Source organism: Dermacentor andersoni, chromosome 9 (genome assembly GCF_023375885.2).
Source record: "Dermacentor andersoni chromosome 9, qqDerAnde1_hic_scaffold, whole genome shotgun sequence".
Classification (NCBI taxonomy): Eukaryota; Metazoa; Arthropoda; class Arachnida; order Ixodida; family Ixodidae; genus Dermacentor; species Dermacentor andersoni.
This window is the reverse complement of record NC_092822.1, coordinates 63,722,111-63,742,776: the sequence shown is the minus strand read 5'-3', so window position 1 is coordinate 63,742,776 and position 20,666 is coordinate 63,722,111. Positions and strand designations below refer to the sequence as shown.

At 49.0% G+C, this 20,666-nt stretch overlaps 1 protein-coding gene across 1 annotated transcript in view; it reads right to left on the bottom strand.

The window, feature by feature from the left end:
* LOC126528134 (FYVE, RhoGEF and PH domain-containing protein 2-like) overlaps positions 1-20,666 on the bottom strand; it is an 80,515-nt gene that overhangs the window by 19,362 nt on the left and 40,487 nt on the right. Inside the window, exons 2-11 of the mRNA XM_050175993.3 lie at positions 17,531-17,725; positions 15,243-15,337; positions 12,421-12,908; positions 11,648-11,860; positions 9,055-9,202; positions 7,804-8,039; positions 5,547-5,703; positions 2,889-2,976; positions 2,543-2,593; positions 2,179-2,237 (exon numbers count right to left, since the gene is read on the bottom strand). Of these exons, the coding sequence (XP_050031950.1) occupies positions 2,179-2,237; positions 2,543-2,593; positions 2,889-2,976; positions 5,547-5,703; positions 7,804-8,039; positions 9,055-9,202; positions 11,648-11,860; positions 12,421-12,908; positions 15,243-15,337; positions 17,531-17,699 (1,704 nt within the window). The 5' untranslated portion in view covers positions 17,700-17,725. The remainder of the gene's footprint in view (positions 1-2,178; positions 2,238-2,542; positions 2,594-2,888; positions 2,977-5,546; positions 5,704-7,803; positions 8,040-9,054; positions 9,203-11,647; positions 11,861-12,420; positions 12,909-15,242; positions 15,338-17,530; positions 17,726-20,666) is intronic.

Sequence of the window (20,666 nt, the reverse complement as noted above, 5' to 3'; positions counted from 1 at the left end):
CGGATAGTCAGGGTCCTAAGATCGGCCCTAATGATAGTGGTCGCCTATCAAAGGCACGTAGTTCCGCAGAAAACAGTGTGCGATGAGTATCATAATTCTATATTTTCCATATTTTCAACCATAGCACCTATGTCTTGACGACTAGAGCAACCATAGCGATGACCGTACAGGGGTAGAAAATGCGTTTTGTTGTTGCAGAAAATTGATATTGCAAAGAAAATGTGTCATGTAATTTTGCAGAGAGGAGGAGGAGAAGGGCATGTTTGTTACAGGCGGACATAGCCTTGCAAAAGTTGCCGTCAACTGCTCCGCCAGAGCGCCACCTGTGAAGAGCAGGTAGTGGTCTGAAGGCCGTTACAGTTTGACTAGAGATATATAACCGCACCTGGTACCACAAGGAACGTGACACGGAGGGCAACAAAATGCGCGTTATCCAATCCTCGTCCAACCATACCGCTAACCATTGAGACTCCGACCCGTATGACGTAGGAGCGTGCAAATTCGTATACGCTTTAAACGGATAGGAAAATGCGGTTCTTGTAATATTGTTATTTTGTTTACATGTCATCACGAGGCAAATAAGGTATTTGTTAGTGCGATTCAATAGAAACTAATTGATCTGTTTGGTTAACCAAAGCTGGGCTTTGCACTTCAAGCAATTATTCAAAGAATTTCAGCACATTTGCTTCGCCGCTTTTCTCTCAGGAGTGCCCAGTTACGCTTGAGGAAATGTGCGCGTGCAAGTGGAAGCGATTCTTTTTGCTCGTAAAGGCAGGATCCGTACTTATACCGGCTATTCATGCACATTCTTGTATCCAGGGAACTTGCACCGCTGATGCGTCTAGCACCAAAACGCGCAGTTACCGATATGGAATGACACATTGCCGTCATTGAAGGATATGTTGGCGCCCCCAAATAGGGCGCCGGCTACTCCTTGTTCCCTTGACGAAGTGGTGCCGTTGCACACCTAGCTTTGCGCATGTAAACGCACATCCTTTACAGCATGCAGAACAATCATACATAAACAGATATCGCATCCACTATGAATATCGTCTTTTCCAAAACTTGCACGTGTCTTGAAACGACTCCAGTAACTCCAGAAGGGGAAACACATGCGTTCATTGACAAACAGCAAGCTATCCGTACGCACCCCCCCCCCCCTCCTTATATACACACAGGAAGCAAGATACGCTCTGTTGTGCCGACCTTGAGCTATTTTAGCGCTGAGCTATTAGAGCTCATGCCGTCTTTATGTTCCGTCTCTGTGTTCTACGAAGCTTCCGCAAAGCGCGTATCTCTCCGTGTATCGCCGCCACGGACACCAGGGCGCGCTGATGCAGCCAGCGCTATTTCTGCACCGAGTGCCTGGCCCTCAGACTCAACCTTCAGCGCCTCAGCGCCCGTGCTTTCATTCAGCTTGATTCATTATCCCTCACTGTGGTAGCGCCTGCCAGAAGGGCTGTTTTCTTTTTTTTTTTTTTTTGCCCTAGATCCCAGGCAACGAACCAGAGGCACAAGACAATTCCAGCTCTGCGAACTACTGGAACGTGGACTATCGGAGTGACTGTGTGGGCATCGCTGTCGTTCGCCATTCAGCACACCAGAACTCCTGAACGTACACGCATGCTCTGAACTAGCGCGAAACGCTGATATAGATCGTCCTTGTAGCGTGGAGCTACGTGGCCACGTTTCTCACTGAGGCAGAACATTGAAATAAAGAAGCCAGAGTTATACGCGTCAGAGCTACGTCACCTTTCACTGAGCCCTACAGCTCCGACTTGCCGAATGTGCAACGTCCTCGGGTTCCTGCATCAATCCCTTCTAGTCCTTGCAAGGCAATACCGAGGGTTTCGGAAAATACTGTCACTTCCTGAGATTTCTTATTTATTTTATTTCGTTCCTCGTAAGATATTACAGCTGCAGCCTAACAGCAACATTAGCGGGGAAAAAGAACGAGAACTGTCCCGCTACGAAATTCTGCAATAATGAGTTTCTAAAACGGCGTCGAGGTGAAAGGAAACTCAAATAGTCTTGGAATGCAGAACGCAGCCTAAATGGCTGCAATGACAGAGAAATGTACGCAGAAGGACGATCGCGTGTTGCGTAGACCATGCTACGAAGAGACACCGGTTATAATAAGCAAGAGACACCGGTTATAATAAACAAGAGCCCGCTTACAATCTTTTTCATCGCCTGGTTGGCGTGGTCGGCTGCCTTAGACACCAGCTCCAAAGCTCCTAGAAGAAAGCAAAGGAGGCAACGATGGCACAGCTATTCCAAAGAAAGCACCGCTACCTGCATTAATGTCAGGATATTCCATTATATTGTAGTATAGTCAATTAGCATTCGTGGTTACAACGAGACTCCTTTTGACAAATTCAACGTGAATTCAATAAGAATTCAACGTTAATTCAACGTATACAACAACTCCTTTTGTCTCTCTCTTTCCTTTTTTTAGTATCTCCAGACTTACAGCACATTTCAGAACTTCACAATACAGCTATTTGGCATCAGAACCACGTATCTAGTTCCGTTCACTTACTTTCCGTGTCGTCTTTGTCGGGTGAGCCATCTGGCAGTTTCTTCAGGTACTCTAGGAAATAGAAGAGAGAGCGCATATTTTATCATTTCCGAGGCATACATATTAGCTACAGCAAAAGCGCACGTCATTCTTCGTGTTAACTTATTTCGCATAGAAATTCTCTTTCTGATAGCTCTCCAATCGAGGACAGAATCGAAAAGAAAAAAGACATGACGCCTCTAAGCAAGATCAGCAAGTAGACTGAGTTTCTGCAGATCAAAAACCTAGGCGCAGAACACGTTATAGCTTAGAACGTGCAGAACCCAATACGATCCGCGAGACCATTGAGAACGCGCTGTGCACGTACCTTTGAGCAGCAGTTGATACCGGGGCACTCGCTGTACAGGTGTGAGCATGTGGTGCTGCACTGTGAGGCTTTTGCACTCCGGCGTCGCCTACGGAGCAAAGAGACGCAAAATGTTGCGGAAAAAAAAAATGAGAGAAAAAAAACAGGCATGTGCAGATATAAGTGTAAATGGGGAGGAAAAGTGAGAGCGACCGGCACCCCTTGACGTACAACCGAACGGGAGAGTTTTCGGTGCACGGAAACAAACAAAAAAATGAAAGTTAAATTTGGTTATCTACCTGACCACAAAGAATGGAATTTATGCGAGTAGCCTGATGATCTTTATACGGAGAAGTTGCACTGCACTTTCAGACAAAAGACTGACAGAGCACGGAGGGCCAAGGAAGGGGTGGGGGGGGGGGGGGGAGGGGGGACGGTGACTTGAAGGAGGTCAGTTATTTTACCGCTGTAATGTTGTACAGATTATCACCGCGGTCCACATGCAGGTTGCACAAGGAAACCGTCGGAGAAAGAAACCCGGTCCACGGAATAGGCAGTCAAAGTGCACCGCGAGCAACAAGAGCGCTCCTGACATTTTTTTTAGCACAGTGCGGCCTCACAGCAGGCTCTAGTGCTGCATGACAGACGCCTGGGAAATGTACGTGCGCTGAACATGCGTGTATATCATCCGTGTACACCGTTCACTGTACACTATCGTCGTCATCCGCACTTCCTCTCTCTTCTTTTCCTTACTTTAAGTAAAGTAGCGGGCCAGAGACAAAGCACTTCCCACCGACTCCTCTGCTTTTCTCAGAATAATATGTTACATCTCCCTTTCTCTCTCTCTCTCTCTCTCTCTCTCTCTCGCTCATGAAAGCCACCGTGAACCCTTTATGATCAGGCGGCGCATTCATAAGAAATAGCTATGGAAAAGCGCGCTTAGAAACCGCTGTGAGGAACTCCCAAGAGAAACTACACGTGGCGGCAACTGAAACACGGGACATCGGGAACGCGTATGGAACTCTCCCAACACGGCGTCAGTATAGACCTTTTCGTAGGCGCCGCCATATTGTGAACGCAGTGGCGCCGCCTATGAGCAGCGCCATACTGGCTTGGGTGAAAGCGGTCTTTTGCATGGCAGGTATACGCTCGGCGGCAGGTTCTGGCGCTTGTTTTCGCGGTCGTGCGGTTTGTTTAGTATGGCGCGCATATTCTACGCGGTAAACGGTTCTGTAAGACGTGCTGAAGTGGTTTAAGGCGTCATGGCCGGAATTTCTGCTGGCGTTGAGGTGGACGGAACACGCAGCGCGATGTGTGCGCGCATATTTGAGCCTACAATCAGCCTCGGAGATCAATTGTGTATTTCTGAATGTTCCAATCATTAATGTGACCTTATTGCAGTATTATCCTCTATTTATAAGCTGCGGTTTAGGAGCCATTAAACATACGCGACGATCGTAACAGCGTGGGTACCGTTCTGCTACGATAGGAGCTGTGATGTTATACTTTGACAAGCGTTCAAACTGTTCGCTGCAGGTTACATCGCGTGGCTACTTGGTTCGATGGATGAGGTTTCCGCCCCTGAATAAAATAGTTTTGGCAAGTAATAGCAGCATACCTTACAGTCTGAATTAAGCTTGTCCAGCAAATGGACTGTTTACGAACTGCGCGAGCCTCCTAAGCAGTGCTAGGTGCTGGATTACATATATATCTTTGTTCTATATACCGCATGGTCCAAGCATACGGCATCAGCGGTTATATATTTATAAACGTTGTGCGGCGTGACAATGCGAGGTCCTGTTGCGGCGTTAGCCGGTGTTCTCTTGCTTTTTCGAGAAAGATGATGATAACGGAATTGTTTTTTCGGTTGTGTTCGTTCCGTTCTCTACGACGAACTCGCACGTATTACGGAAATTTTGTCCTCAAAAATAGGCATCGCATTCTTTTTATGCGATCCCTCTCATATATTATAGCTGTATGCAGGCCAAAAAGGCGATGCCGAAGCGCACAGCTTACATATGTATCGTGCTGGTTCACCAACCGCAGTGATCGCTGTGTTGAGCAGCGCCATCGGCCTCATGCAGGAAGGCTAGCGTAGACATATGGTAATTTGAAGACTACTAGACTTGAAATGCGCGAGAACGATGCCGGTGCATCACAAATATTTGATAGCGCCGGCCGCTTTGATGTTTCGTGGTTGCCTTAGGTTGGCCGTGCACGAGCATGCGCTCTTATGCTTTATGTTTTACTCCCTACACCAAGCGATTCGATAGTGAGCAGATTTACGATTTCATGTTGCTAATACAGAGACACCGGTTTTCTATGTTGAATTAAAACCGATATAAGCAAAATAGTTCACAACACATACACACACCGCGACTGATAATGTGCGTACACCGCGGCTGGTAAAACGCGTCACATTCTTGCACCCCCAAGAGATATTTCCGCCTACTGTGGTTACCGACGCACCGAAAGGCTTCCCTGACGACCTTATATGAACGGACATGGCATAAATTTCACAAAGTACGATCTAAAACATTCCAAAATCGTTCCGCAGCACGCGGCAGCAATACTTTCAAGCAGCGCCGCGCCGGATCGCCCAAGCCAGAGAGGAGGAAAGGCTCTCCGCGCGCCCTATCCTCCTCGCCCGATGAAACGGTCTATACCGTGCGCACTCACGTGAATCTCGTCAACGACGGCCGCGAAGCGCGGGTGCTTGGCGTAGCAGGAGGCCAGCAGCTGGACGGACTGGTCGAAGTTCTTCACGTACTCGGCGTACATTTTGAGGAAGGGGGCAAAGTCCTTCATCACGTCCCCGATGCGGGGTTCACGGTCCCTGCGCAGATCACGAGCGAGGCCTCTCGCTTCAGCCTGCTGCGTCTCATAGTGTGGCGATCGAGGTCCCCCATTCTCGTTTACGCTATCTTAAACCCCAACGACCAGATGTTGGGTATGTGAAATTTAGCGGGGGATATTACAATGCGAGAAAAGTAGGGAAGTTAAACGAAAAAGCTTCCCATTGGCTGCACACAATGCTGGAGGAGGAGAGAATAGAAAGATGATAATGAGACAGAGAAGATCCACTGAGCACATTCGGGCGCAAGGAATACGCCACGAGGCCAAAGGTGATCGCATATACCATTCAATCTTTTAAAAAATGCAACGGTGCCGCCATAATCACGAGTGCAGATCAAAGGCGAGGTTGGTATTGCGGCAACTCTTATGTAGACTAAGACCGACCATCCAAACGTCAAAAGCTATGAAAGTTTAACCTGAGGAAGCAAGTAGCGATACGTATGTTGAAGCTACTAAGAATGCAAGAAATTATCGATCTATAAGAGCTGCCGCGAGGCATTGACGGTATTGACGTAGAAGCTAATTACCCAGAAGAACCTAGTTAGTAGTACAGGAAACTAATTACACTGGTACCAGTGATGGTACCGGCGTAATTAGCTTCTACCACGGTAGCACTTATAATGCAAACTTCTAGCCCCTACAGCCTGCTACAGCCGTTCCAGCCCGATCCCAAGCATACTGATTTGCTCTGCTCTTTTAGTAGCCTCAGCACCTTGGCAATCACCTATGAACTTAGCTTGCACGTTATGAAGCGGCGCATCAACGGGCAAGTAGACTAAGTTTTTCTTCATAACGAAAGCCTAGGCCTAGAGCACATTGTAGCATAGAACGTGCCGAACATAATACGAACAATGAACTAAAATAGGTTGGTTGAGTTTCTCTGTGCACTACCTCACAAGGCGACCTTCCCGCAACTACGGCTCGCGATACTCAAGCGCTTCGTCTGACATTTTTTTAGCCCCAAGTTCTCTGTAAGGTCGTCTAACTTGTGGTCTCTTGGTGCTCAACCACAAAATAAACTTACGCAGCCACAAGTTTCCGAATCAATCCTATGCATTGAGCCCAGCCATTTGTCAACGGTGGAAAAATGACAGCCGCTTCACTCTTTCATATCGAGAAAAACGTAACTCTAAACTCCATAGGGAACAATGTTGTTGTTGTTGTTGTTGTTGTTGTTGTTGTTGTTGTTGTTGTAGCCTGTGATGCGTGTGGAACAATGCATTGGCGCAAATACATGTTTTCGTCTTCTTCCACGGGGAAAGGAAAATTGGGCGCGGCGGCTTAAGAGGAAGCTTTAGCTCGGGTGCTCCTATCTAAATACATGTAAAAGGAGAATCCGTTTTTCTCGGCAACCACTGCACGAAATTTGACGGGGTTTGCTGCATTTAAAAGAAAAACTTAAAATCTAGTGACTGTTGGTTTCGAATTTTCGATTTAGGTTGTCATTTTTTAATAAAAAATTAGCAAAAATCTCAAATTTTCAGAAAACGAGACTATCAAGTTTACAACTCCGTAACCAAGCAAGAAAAAATGATATCGAAATTTTGTGAATTGTATCTGATAGCACATCTAAAGCGGACAAAATTGATACGTTATACATGAACCTCAAAAAATGTGTCAATGCGTTATTACAACTTTTGCAAAACCCTCATAAATAACGTAAGAAATTCACGTAAGATGTGAAATGACATATCAAATTTGTCCGCTTTGAATGGTCTAATGGGTGCCGTTTACAGAATCGCGATATCTGTTTTTGATGCAGAGCTATTAGTTAGTAAACTTCGCGCTTCTATTTTTTTCAAACTTCTGAAGTTTTGAAAATCTTTTTAACAAAATTCAAGCCCTAAATCAAAATTCCGCTTCCAACAGTCACTAGGATTTAACTTTCTCTCTCAAATGCAACAAATTTCATTAAAATCGGTCCAGGGGTTATCTCAGAAAAACGTTTTTGCGTTTTTACATGTATCTGAATAGGCCGCGTCGAAGTTGGGCCCGAGCTAAAGCTTCCTCTTAAGAGCGCCCGACAAGTCGCAGCTCGTCGAGACGGATCCAAAATGGCGGACGAGCCCCGCCCACTCACCAGGCGTCCAGCCTCTCCTGTAGCCTGGGCAACAGGAAGTCGTGGTGAAGCCGGAAGAGTGGCTTGAGCGGCGCGAAGATGGCGGCCACCGTGGTCTGCGGCACCATGGAGTGGGCGCGGTTCTCCTGGTCCAGCCGGAAGGCCAGCCTCTGGTCCAGCAGCCGGAGCACGTCGACGTACGTCCGCTCCGTGCTGAGCAGCTCCTCCGCCACACGACCCGCCGCCGACCCTGCGGGCTTGTAGCACAGACGCAAGCGCGTGCGCCTATGGTCATCAGTCAGTCACTTCGGGGCTCATTTATGGTTTATTCGTTTTCCGAAGTTACGAACGCGATCATCATCATCTTACGGGTCACCACACGGCACGAGTGTAGCGGGACGCCAGCGTCAGCCACTGCCAACTTGCACCTGCCAGCTAACGGTTGTAGGAGCTGTGCAAGTCAGGCAGAGTGCGCGAAGTTGGAACGGTGACAGTAATACGGTTACGCCATGCTAAATAATCCTAATTACGCATTCTAGTATCGTAAAGCCCCGAAGAGCAGGTAGCTTCGGTTCACGTTCTCGCGTGGCCGTCACGTGACCCGCGCCGTCAAGGAGGTGGTTAAGGATCGTTGACGCCACCATACCAGCGACTGTCAAGTGTAACAGACCCCGAGTGCATTGTGGGGCGGGCAGGCAGGCATGGCTTATCGCGCCTTTCAATCCTCACATTCGCTTAGGCGGCCTGTATTGTCAAAGCAGTCCGCACGCCAATGTACTTACAAGAATAGGCGTCTGCAAACCTTGTTGGCGAAGATATTCGTTGGGAAGGCAGATTACAAATAGTTCTGAAAAGCTCTTGGGTTAAAATTCGACCGGCTATATAAAGGCGCTGCCTTAAACGCTCAATAAATTTGAGATTTACGTAATAAAACAAAAGGTGACATCCATCAGTGCGGAGGAACAATCCGTGAGTTGAGTTACCGACGCGACGAAGGGATAACATACCTGCATTGGAATGGAACCGGCAAAGACGCATTCTCTTTATTTCGAAACTATGTCTGCGAGCGCCAGAACACTCGGCCACTTCATGGTATGACATTTCTCAACGTCAGCAATTTATACCTTGTTGTTACTATGATTTCAAAACTACGGCTCTGAAGAAAAAAAAATGTTTATGCGTGATGAATACCGGTCCTTTGTAGGAAATGAAATTCGAACCCCCTAAGCACCGTACAGTGCCTTGTAAGTGTGTCCTCCATTGTGGGCTCACCTCTGACTGCACGGTGGGACTGCGAGCCGCTGTCGTCGCGGCCAAGCGGTGGTGCTCGCCGTCATCCGGGGACTCCTCCTCGTCCTCGCTCTCGGACAAGCTCTCGTAGCTGCTCTCAAGGCTCGCGCTCACCTCCTGGTTCCGGAACCTGAAGGGCGACGCGAACGACGTTCCATCTACTTTGCTTCTCTATCTGTACGTGACGAACTATAGACTATGCTTGCTCGAGGCGTGTTACCCGTGGGTACACAGTTACCCACGGTAAAAAAAAAAAAGAAAGAAATCAGAGCCATTCCGCTTTGTGAAGCTGGATCACCAGCGCCGCTGTATATGTGGTGATAAATATGTTGATAATAAATATGTTGATTGAAAATAAACGACACATCAGAATGAATTTAGTTTTTTTCACGAGTTTTTTGTTGTTTTGTTAAATTGCCTACTCAATGTTCTTTATTAAACCTTCTTTTATTTGCCTTTCTGGACTTTTTTATTTGGTCGCCGAGGTGACTATCGCTTTATGGTCGCTATGATATACGGTCAGTGGCTCTGTGGCGACACTGGAAAGGTTCTTGGCCAATGTGAGGTCTATACACGACCGATGACGCGTCGTGGGCGTACTCATGGTTGTGTAACATTGAATGCCGATCTTTGCCAAGAGAAACGCCACGAACCACTTTCCGTGAGGCCGAGACACGTCTATGTTGAAATCCCAATTGGACATGACCTTGAAGTCGCGACATTGAGCGGCCTGAACGAGAGGCTTGGCTTTAATCCGTGCACGAGTCGAAAGGAACTGAGATAAGCTTACGTGGCTTGCCTATAGATCCCGTGACGTCGAACCGCAATCCATACTAAACAGTGTTTATTCCGGTTTTACTTTTTTTATTGCGATATTTTTTTTATCACAAGACTATTTGGTACACTACTATATGGCTGCACAAAGCCTACCGCTACTCTCTTTTGTGCCGATGGCGGTGCGATACGCTTTTGCTTTATGCTTCAGCTCTTTTAGCTCTGGTGTGGTCGCCATCTTTCTTGCCTACGCACACAAATCACCAGAGCGTAGCTTATAAGAGCTCCGCTGTAAAACGGAGATACTCAACTGTACTTGACGTCTACGTGTGCGAAGCAATCACGATTTGTTGAAGGCGGTTGTATGAGTAATGTAACAGTTGTGTACCGAACGGTTACGTAATCCTTGTTGTTGTAGTCCTACGGGAGAAGGCCTCCCTTAGTCCAAGAAGCCTTGGTGCCGGGACTTCCTCTTGTCTCGGTAGACCAGCTTGCGCTGGTCATCCGGCTGGCAATAAATTTTAGACTGCACTATTGCCGCGACCAACCCACGAAGAGGCTGAGATAAGCTCGGCTGCCAAAAAATGATTTAACTCGGAGAAAAATGCTTCGCATTAAACGTTGTAGCAGGTAAACAATTGCCACTGCTAGTTACCGTAGGGGATAGTGAGGGATTTGTGCAAGTAGCAGTAAACTCCCACACAGTAACTTATCGGGTAACGACGGGCCAACTTATGAACCCAAAGTTCTTAAACCGAAGCCTCCCTTGGCTCTACTCAAAGCCTAACACGTATGGCTCTCTGACCGCGTAAACTACGCCGATCTCAGAGACAGTGTGCTCGAAGGTTGTCACTCGGTGGGCCATTTTATTTTCAACCGTGTTTTGTAACGCAAGACGATCCTGGAGGCAGTGCAACGTCCCAGCGCCTACACACCTCATCGCAGGAACTACACACGCGGAAAACTTTGTGTAGCTCTGAAAGGAAAGCTATGGAGGCAAGGCGGGCTCAAGTGAGAGCGCTTCTCGAGAGAGTCCCGCGTTTTAGTCTGCGTTAGTTTAGGCTAGGGAACAAGAAACATGAACACCTTACTAACAACAGTTAAATATGACAGAACATACCACTGAGTGTAAACGCTTACTCATTTTGCGACTTCGCCCTTCCGCGTGTGGGGCAACGGGAAACCGTTGCACGTGGAAGCTGCATCGATTTAGTGTCTGTTCCGAGCAACCGAAAGCACTGTGAAACGCTGCAGGACGCTGGCTAGGTAACACGTGTGCAGCAACCACGCGTCCTTCATAGCCACAGAAAGTTGTCCACGAGTATAATAGAGCTAATCGATGTGTGTTCTCAGCAGCATATTTAAGCAGGCCTACCGGGAAGCTATCGCTTGACTGCAACTCAATCTCTGATGGTTTGTGCCCAATTTTATTTTAACGTGTAAACCACTCGCTGTACGGCAACGGTTCTTATTTTCCCCAACTTCACCTTTTTTTGGAGGGAGGAGAGGGTGATTACACATATGGCCCGCAACAGGCTTCAGAAAAAATGCCACGAACCCCAGATAAACCCGAATTATAACTTATCATCACAAGTAAAAAGCCGTCTGAGCGCACATCTAACGACACAAGAAAAGCTTAAGCAACCAGCACTAACGACACTAACGAGGCCCTACCGACACAAGAAAAGCTTAAGCAACCAGCGTGAATGTAACTTCCTGTATCGATTGACAATAATCGTTCGCAAAGCAACACAGCAGCCCGGAGTAAGCTGGGCTCATTCAGCAGTGGGACATGACTCACCTGAATGTGTTGGTCTCCCCGCAGTATTCGAAGTGCGTCCTCGTGGTGGTGAAATGGAACGAGGAACTCATTCGGCTGGGAATGCCGCCGAACGCGCTCGTCGCGCTGCACGCAGTGGCCTGCAGCGGCGTCGGGAACTCGGAGAATGGACGTGGGGGTTTGGGCCTCAGCTGGGGCTCGGACACAGCGTCGCTCAGGAAAGCACCGCTGGTCCTGGGATGAAAAGGAACGAGTACGGCGCCCGCGTAAGCGGTCAACTGTGCGAAGCGTCATACACTGTAGGCATTAGTAGCATCATTGACCGCAGTGGATCGTAGTTAGCAGGAAAGGATCAACTGGATCCGAGTGACGATGAGCAGGTTACGAAGGTGGTGCAAAACGTAGATCACGTCCGGGTCCCCACGTTTTCGGGAACGCGAGAAGAGGCAAGTCCACCACGTTGTTAAAGACTCGGGCGAAGAGAGGAGCGCCATGGCTTGTCTCTCTATGTGCCTAGACCACCGCAAACGACCAGCCCGAGCCTTCAGGTCCCGGATCTCATTTCCTCGTGAACTCTCATGCCACACCGAATGATGCAACCTTGGGTAAAGGAGTACCTTTCTCTGCATACCTCTAACAATCGCAGGCTTCTCTCTTCCGCTCATTTCCTATCTCTGTAAAACGTTTTCACCCAGCCCCATTTAGGGTAGCAAACCCGAACCACACCTGAATAACATACCAGCAATCACTCACTCACTCATTCAACGCACCCATCCACTCACTCACTCACTCACCTGTCCCAGAACGGACAAGTCCTGAGGAGCGCGCGCAAGTCCGCCGAGCCCATGGAGAGGGCGTCCGGTTCGGGAGTCCTTGCGAGGGCCTCCCTGAGGTCGCCCTCGCTCGACGACGCGGCGGGGCCGCCGGCGACGCCGTTGGCGGCCGCTCCCTCGGGCTCCGTGAAGACCCCAGAGTCGCGGTCGCTGTTGGGACCCCCTCCCGACGAGGAGGCCGCTGCAGGGGCGCCCCCGGCGCCCATGCCGGCGGTCGCACCGTGCAACCGACAGGACTCGATGCGCAGCAAACGCGCGAAGCTGTCCCGGTTCCTCTTGACGAAATCGGCCAGCTGCTCCTCGGTGGCGCTGGCGCAGCGCAGGCGCGCTTCCTCCAGGAAGTGCTCGAAAGGCGCGCCGTCACCGCGTTCGCTCGCCGGGGCGCCGCCTGCCGCCGCGGCTTCCGTCGCCTCGGCGCCGTCCGGTGCGTCGACGGCACTGGCAATGCCCTGGACATCATCGAATAGGGAAGAACACGACGAAAGAGACGAGGCACTTTGCCGCTTCCGTTCAGGATTAGCTGCAGGGCTGGTTGGTCCTGCATCCTATAGCGAACTTAGTGCTTGACCATGAGCGTTTTTTTCTTTCCTGTGTGTGTGTGTGTGCGTGTGCGTGTGTGTGTGTGTGTGTGTGTGTGTGTGTGTGTGTGTGTGTGTGTGTGTGTGTGTGTGTGTGTGTGTGTGTGTGTGTGTGTGTGTGTGTGTGTGTGTGTGTGTGTGTGTGTGTGTGTGTGTGTGTGTGTGTGTGTGTGTGTGTGTGTGTGTGTGTGTGTGTGTGTGGAGAGAGTGCGAGATAAGCCATAAGGGAAAGGTGGGGAGGTTAACCAGGCTGAGCTCAGTAGGCTACCCTGCACTGCGGAAGGGGGAAAGGGGATTGGAAGAGGAGAGGGAAGAAGGAAATTTGCAGTGTATGTAGGCTGGCGTATTACGCTTTCAGTAGCAGTTGCAAGCTTGCTTTCTCCTTCATTTCCCTCTCTGTACATGTGTACATTTTGACATTGTACAACAACAACAACAACAATAATAATAACAATAATAATAATAATAATAATAATTAATAATAATAATAATAATAATGATTGTCATCGAGAATCGTCCACTAGCCTGCACGCTCCCGTTTTTTATTTTATGAATGCCGCTCTTGGGCACGCGCGAATTTTAGGTGTATTGTTATTCTTTTCTTCTTTTTGTTTCTTTTTTGTTTCTTTTTTTGCGCAGTGACGCGACAGCACAAGCCCTCGCCTTTGACTGTATTTTGTTTGTGTCTGTCCCACATTTTGCGCTAAGATGCTGTAACTATTTGCAGCCTGGACGTTGGTACACGTGACCCCCTAAGAGCCTGGCCACATGACAACGTTGTATAGTATGACTCTTCAGATTCTTGGGGGCTCCGTGTATAGCAGATGCGTGGGGCGGTATTCTCGAGCGATGACTTTCGCGAGATCTAGCGTGAATCGACGCCGAAATTGTCGGAGTCACAGTGTCAAGGCATGCTTGGCACTGAGGGAGGAGCGCTGTCGAGTGTCAAATCTTGCGAAATCTCACGAATGTGATCGTGTGCTTTCCCGAAAGTGGTCATTCGAGGTAACTCCCTTTGTTTTTTTCTCGCCTTCGACATGTACAGTCGGCAACAAAGGTTCATGCTCACCGCGGTAGCTTTGTGGCTATGGTGCTGTCCAGCAGAGCACGAGGTAGCGGGTTCGATAGCGGTCGCGCGGTGGCATTTCGATGGAGGTGAAAGGCAAACAAAAAACGCTCGTGAAGTTATTTTGGGTGCACGTTAAAAGGACCCCTAGTGGGCGAAACGAACCCGGAGTCCCCCACTACGGCTTGCCTCATAATGCTGTTGTTATTCATCGTTCGTTCATTAATTCAACAAAACTTTTATATGACACAGGATCTCAGAAGATGCTGTACTCCCGCGAAGCCTGGGTGCATAGTTTCGAATTCAAAGTTTCAGTGTGTTGCAGCTTCTGTTACCCAAATTAGAAGCGTCGTGCCATAACAGGGCACAAACGTAGGTTTTCTGTCAGATCCGCGTCGTTTAAACACTTGTGGGCGATTGTTACATCTGTATCGGACTCGGACTATGCATCGGGACCTCGTTTAGGCATCCGAGCTTACCTCCCGAGTTATTTTCTGAACTTGAGCCTTTTCTCCTTATATTATATTACTGTTTCTTTTTTACTGCTGCTCTGTTTAAAGAAGTTGCAGCAGCGATTGCAAGGTGACTCATCGTTTCTTTTACTTTCATTTCAGTAATAAAAGTTCAATTATCCATTAGTTTCAAGGTACCCTCTCAACAGGGCAATATATATAAAAGAGCAAACCTTCGTAACTGTAAGACAACCAGCGGTATTTACCTCAAGTAATCACAAAAGCTGTGCGAGCTCGAATGTTTTGGCAGCATTTAGCCAGGTTAGAATGTAGCATCAATTTTATTCAAACTTTAGAGGGACAATAGGTACTGAACTTCGGCAGAAAGCAATGTCTTACACACGCTATCAACACGGCGTCTGGCTCCGATACCTACGGTTCCGCGTAAATTTTACTCCGATGAATGCTTAGTTCAGTCCTGACGAAAAGTGTCCGAAACGTCCAAAGCTAGGACAGGTGTTGCCGTTATTTCAGGCCAATAGCGCCGGCTACCTTTAAATTGCGTGTTTACAGGGTATTCTAGCTGACCGTCCTTTTCATCTAACCTAACTGACTCTTCAACATTATCACTTGCCACGCATATCGCGCGCAGCAGCTGGTTGTAAGCGCGTGAACACGGCATCCCACCTGAACGCCGGCACCGTCCGCCATGGCGGAGAGCAAGACCAGGCTGCTTCGCCTCGTGTACGCCACCAGCTGGACTGCCTCGCTCCCGCAGACGCCTGAAGTGAGAGAGAAATGATTAGTAATTCACGTTTGATGAGATAATTGCTGCTGGTGATATAGAGAACTGTTAGAGCATCTACATAGGAACACTAAAGATAAATATCAGCATTGCCGCAGGCACTTAAACCACGATATGCGAAAATTGGCAGTGGCTTAGCTCGGCTATGCTAGGATATACGTAGCGAAAGCTAAGGCATGGTTAGCCTTGGTCAATCTTGATTGCAAGTTCAGGTTAGTCTGGTTGTCTAGCTATGTTGGGGCGTTTAGCCAGTCGTTCGGTGCGCTGTTCGTCTGTTTCCTGGGCGATTCGTTTCCTCTTCAACTCGTTCCGATGTCGATTCCAGGCCTCCTCCTGCTTATCAGAATTGTCGCCGTCCATACTGCCACCTCAACTGTGGTTGCGGCGCACGCGAGCTCTCCTTTTCAATCCTCCGTCATGTTATCAGGCATGCGACGCAGCTGGCGAAGCGAGCGGAGGCGAACGCAACGACGAGGAACGCGGTGTGACGTCATGTGCCTCCTCGAAGCACGGCCACGGCGAAATCGCAAGTTCGCGGCCAGTAAAGCTTTGGCTTAAAAAAAAAAAAGTACGCAAACACACGAAACGCGCGCCTCGACGGCTCCTTAAATCCTTGCAAAATGCAGCGCTAAAACGCGGGACACTGCTTTAAAGACACGCAGACGAAAGCGCTTGTGTATCTGCATCTTTTCTGCTGCGTCACGTTGCTTTAGCGCTACATTTTCACAAAAATTGCTCGAATTCTCTTTACCCCCTTGCCGGGCACAGAGTAGCCAGCCGGTCTACACGGGCTAACACCCACTGTGTTTTTCTCTCTCTATTAACAATAAATACGCGCTACCTAGCCCAAAGCTCAAGAAGTCTGGCGTTTGAATCTTGCGCAAAAGTTATCCGTGACTCGACAGATTTTGGCGTAATTTGGCAGTGGTTGCACGTTACGGCTCATTAAGGGTAATCTAATAAATTGCGTGAGGAAGTGAGTGAGAACGCTATACCCCTCCACTTTTCTGACCTTCTTCATCACCAACAATAGCCATAATGCGCGAAAATACAGGGAAATTATGTCGCATCGCGATGACGTCGGCGGTGGCGCTTTCGGGGGAGAAAGGTTCAGAAAAAAAAGAATACTTGACTTTGATTTTCTTTGGTATTAAGCAACCTTTTCTTTTTTTCCGTCGACGACTTCCTGAAATAATATTGAAACAGTCATCTACGTGTCCAAACTGTTTTCATTATGTTCTTTTTTTCTTTCGTAATAGTGTCACTTCATCCGACTGAAAATCTAAAACCAGGCGCGGCACCTTTACAAGCCTGTTCGTCGTCTATATATATATATATATATATATATATATATATATATATATATATATATATATATATATATATATATATATATATATATATATATATAGGTACGACGTAGAGAGGCAAACCTCAATCTTACATCTGAATATGCCATACCTTTCTCTATATACAGGGTGTCTCAGCTTACTTTAGCGAGAAATGCCACATAGTTGGACAGAACAAGGGCAATGTTGTTTGCCGTTGCTTGGAGATAGTCAGATTATTTTTTCATTACGCCTAATTAGATAACTAGTCTTAATTAATTAATCAACTTCTCAAATATTATAATTAAACGAAAAGTGTCAATGAGAAAATTGTAGAGCGACGTGAAAAACTCCCGATAAAGCGTTCTGTTGCAGAATACGTGCTACATGACAGTGTTTCGGCACGCAAAGTGCGAGGCACTTTGCGTGAATTCGCGGGCTTTCGCGAGTGCACGAGAAAGCCCGCGTCTATGCCTCCGAGTGTATTCGCGGAGGCTAGACGAGGGCAAGTGGGGAGGGCGCTAGGTTGGCGGTCGCGCTCGGCTCCCGAAATCGTGGGTTCACCGCACTGCAATACTTCTATTTCGGCTGTTATTAAACCAATTTGAAAAATTATTGCGGTAAAACGATCCCTAGAAACGCGTAATAACTACCAGTGTATGGCCAGAATTCGCTATGTGACCTGGTGAGGGGCCTTTCAATAAAAGTTGGCGTCGGGTGAGTTGGTTCATATTGGTTAAGATACTGCCCCAACGACAGGCAATAACGAGAGAGCAAGCTCTCTGTCTTACTCTGATATTTTGCCGTAATTGTGGGGGGGAAATCGCACGTTCAGTACTCACCCGATGTGTGTCCGCTGGCTCCGGACACTATGGAGCAGCGACGGGGCGGCGTCTCAGACTCGGAGCTACCGGACTGCGACGACCGCTGGCGCAGCAGCAGCGTCCATCGGGACAGCCGGCGCGAGGCCGATCCGTCCGGAGAACCGCAGCTCCCCTCCCCACCCCGCATGGCGAACACCGAAACACACGATCTTCCTGCAAGAGCGAGAAATGAAAAAAAATTACCGACGATTACGTTACTTCCTAATGCGAAATTTGAGCGCAGCAAATAAGCTGTTTCACCTTTTCGATAGATTGAGGCAAAGAAATCGAGCAACACATGTATGCGCTATCACAGAATTTTTTTGTTTATTTTTCACACGTATTCCTTTAACAAAGACTCCACTAACAGTTCTTGACAGTCATGAAGGAAGCTTTGTGGTCGGAGAAATAGACTGATATATGTTCGACTTGGTACACCAATGCTTGATTCTCAAAGACGAGATCTATACAAGTGCCTCGCGAGGTTGTCACAGCCGTGGGACGCGTTACGAGCGAGAGGAACGGGATGTTCTCCCGCATAAGTGTTAGGAAATTGCTGTTTGTCTTTATGTCAACATTAAAGTCCCCCACTACTAACATCGGTGTGGATCGATGGACGGTTAATGCGAGTTGCAGGAAGTGCACGACGTCCCACCGATCTGGCTCTCTGATCGCCACCGCACAGGGGTTGCATTGGAGGAGGAGCGAAGAAAGGAATTAAGTTCGAGCCGGCGCTTTGACAACCGGAGACTCGCAGGAAGAGGGGGGAGGGGGGCGGCGTGTACACCCAGCGGCAAACGATGGGGGCAGAAGCGCGCGCAGCAAGCGGACAACACGATAAAGGGAGGAGGGAAGAGATAGCAGCGACTGACTGATGCCGCTGACGCCGATAGTGAGTCAACCCCAGCTGCGGAGTTGGTTTCAGGGACAACGCCGCCGATGCCGACACAAACAATATGATACCCTCGCTTCCGCAGCGCTAAGAACCAGGTCTAGCCGTGGGAAGGTGGTCACGTATTCGTCGACGTGCCGGGGCCTACGTGAAATAACCGGCGCGTCGGCAACTGAAGAGCACCCTATCCGCCACACAAGAACAGGGGGGGGGGGGACCCTTTCCTCCTCTTTCTGCATGGCGGCGACGGTGTTCTATGCAGTCACGTTATCTTGACTCTCTAGCGGCGTCAGCGGCATCCAGCGGTATCAGTCGGTCGCTGCTAGCGCTGGGGGGATGAAAGGGGGGCGGAGCTGGTTACGAGGCCGACGACAACGCCGACGACGACGCGAAACCCAGGAACGGACGCCAAAGAGCTGCGCTCTAAAAAAAAAGTCGCAGTTTAGCCCGAAAGACGAAGCATCGATTGCGATAGCAAATTAGTAGACATCTATACAAAGTAAGGATAGTAGTCTTATAGGCCGTGCGAACTTGTAAACATTCGCTTAGTAACTAAATTAACAAGCATGGTGTCAAGCGCGCAGAAGCGAATAGGAACACATCTCACTCGACGACCGCGGAAGCTCGGTGTCAAAACGCTGCAGGGAGGAAGCACGGCAGCAGCAGCAAGCGAATTAGCTTTCGTGCTGCCTCTCGTTTCAACGCGAAGCAGGCGGCGAAAACGCAGCGCACACGAAGCTTTGAGCCCGCGGCGAACCTAGACTCTGTACTCACTGCAGATCGCTTTCAAGATAAGGCCCGCGCGGCCGCGCCACACACAGCAGCCGCCCGAGTAGAACGCCCTCACCCTCCCTCCCCTCCCCAAGGTGCCTTGCGCGCGACGGAAGAAGGGGCGCTTCCTCCCCGCTTACCTTCCTTGCCTGCTGGATATTGAGCCGCCATCGTCGCCTCACCCTCGGACGCTTTCACTTGCACATACACCATACGGCGCGCGGCGACGACGTTATCGCCCTCGAACTTTAAACGGAACATCACCGCGACGGCGACGATGATGGCAGAAGTGCCCCTGGAGTGTCCAAATACAGTGTCACTGCTGCCGCAATAAATTTTCCGACTGCATTTGGTTTCTGAACCGAACTAGGTTACCGCAGAGAGCTGCAGCCATAGGGCTAGTGAATGTGGTAACAAATAGGTTTACTGTAGTATATCATTCAATTGTGTGTTACCCATGGAAAAAGAGTAAATTTAGAAAGTAAGTATACCAGAAGGCAAGATGACGGAAAATTCACGGTAATGAGCTCTTGGGCTAACAAGGCTCAAGGACGCAATAGATGTCGAAAACATCGGCGGCTATGAAACGTGCGTTCGGCTCTGTAATTGCTTCCGGCGCGTCATATCCGCGAAAGCAACGCTTTGAAGATTTGTGTCTGTTACACCAAGAAAGCGATCGCTGGCCGCTAAGTTTCGACGTCAGCTGTTACACAGCATGGACAAGAAGATAACGAGGTATAGTTATTGATCACCCGCTAACAGTGCCTCCATGCAGGTTTGCCTCGTACTTCACAGATGCACTGTACGTTTCCATGATCCTGCAAGGAAGAGCGTCAAGGAGCCTTGTCGGACCGGAATCGGCCTGCTGAGTCCATGTAAACTCTAGCTGGTCGGGCTGAGCCAGCCCGACTGTAGCGCGCGTTTATAAACATGGCCCATTTGCAGCGCGCATGTATAAACACGGAAGGATCGGGCCATCCAGTGCTCGAATCAGAGACGCCAGCGTTTCGTGCGCCTGCCGCGGGAACGGTATCGGGACAAGCGAAAGACAAGCACGGTGTAGAAGGCCTTAACGAGGGCTATGAGATTTGATTTGACGCGCCTGAGCGTTGAGGCACGAGAGAGGGGAGCACATATGTTGGCGTGTGTTGCTTGAAGCAACGCCAATCCAAGTCAACAGACAAAATGGCGTGCCTGTAAGACGTTCGTTGGAAGGGGGGGGGGGGGGGGGGGGGGGGGGGCTTGTGAACGTGAATGAGCGTTTCACCAATGGCGAATGAATTCATGAGCCACTCCACTCTGTGAAGGTGGAGCACCAGCGAAGCGGTGTAGCACACGGCAAAGAGGTGGCACGGAGCTTTGAACAAACGTGCGAACTCATTCATTGTCTCCATCGGTGGTCATCGTGACGAAAGGTACGCGCACTCATTTATTGTCATTCGCGTGGACGAC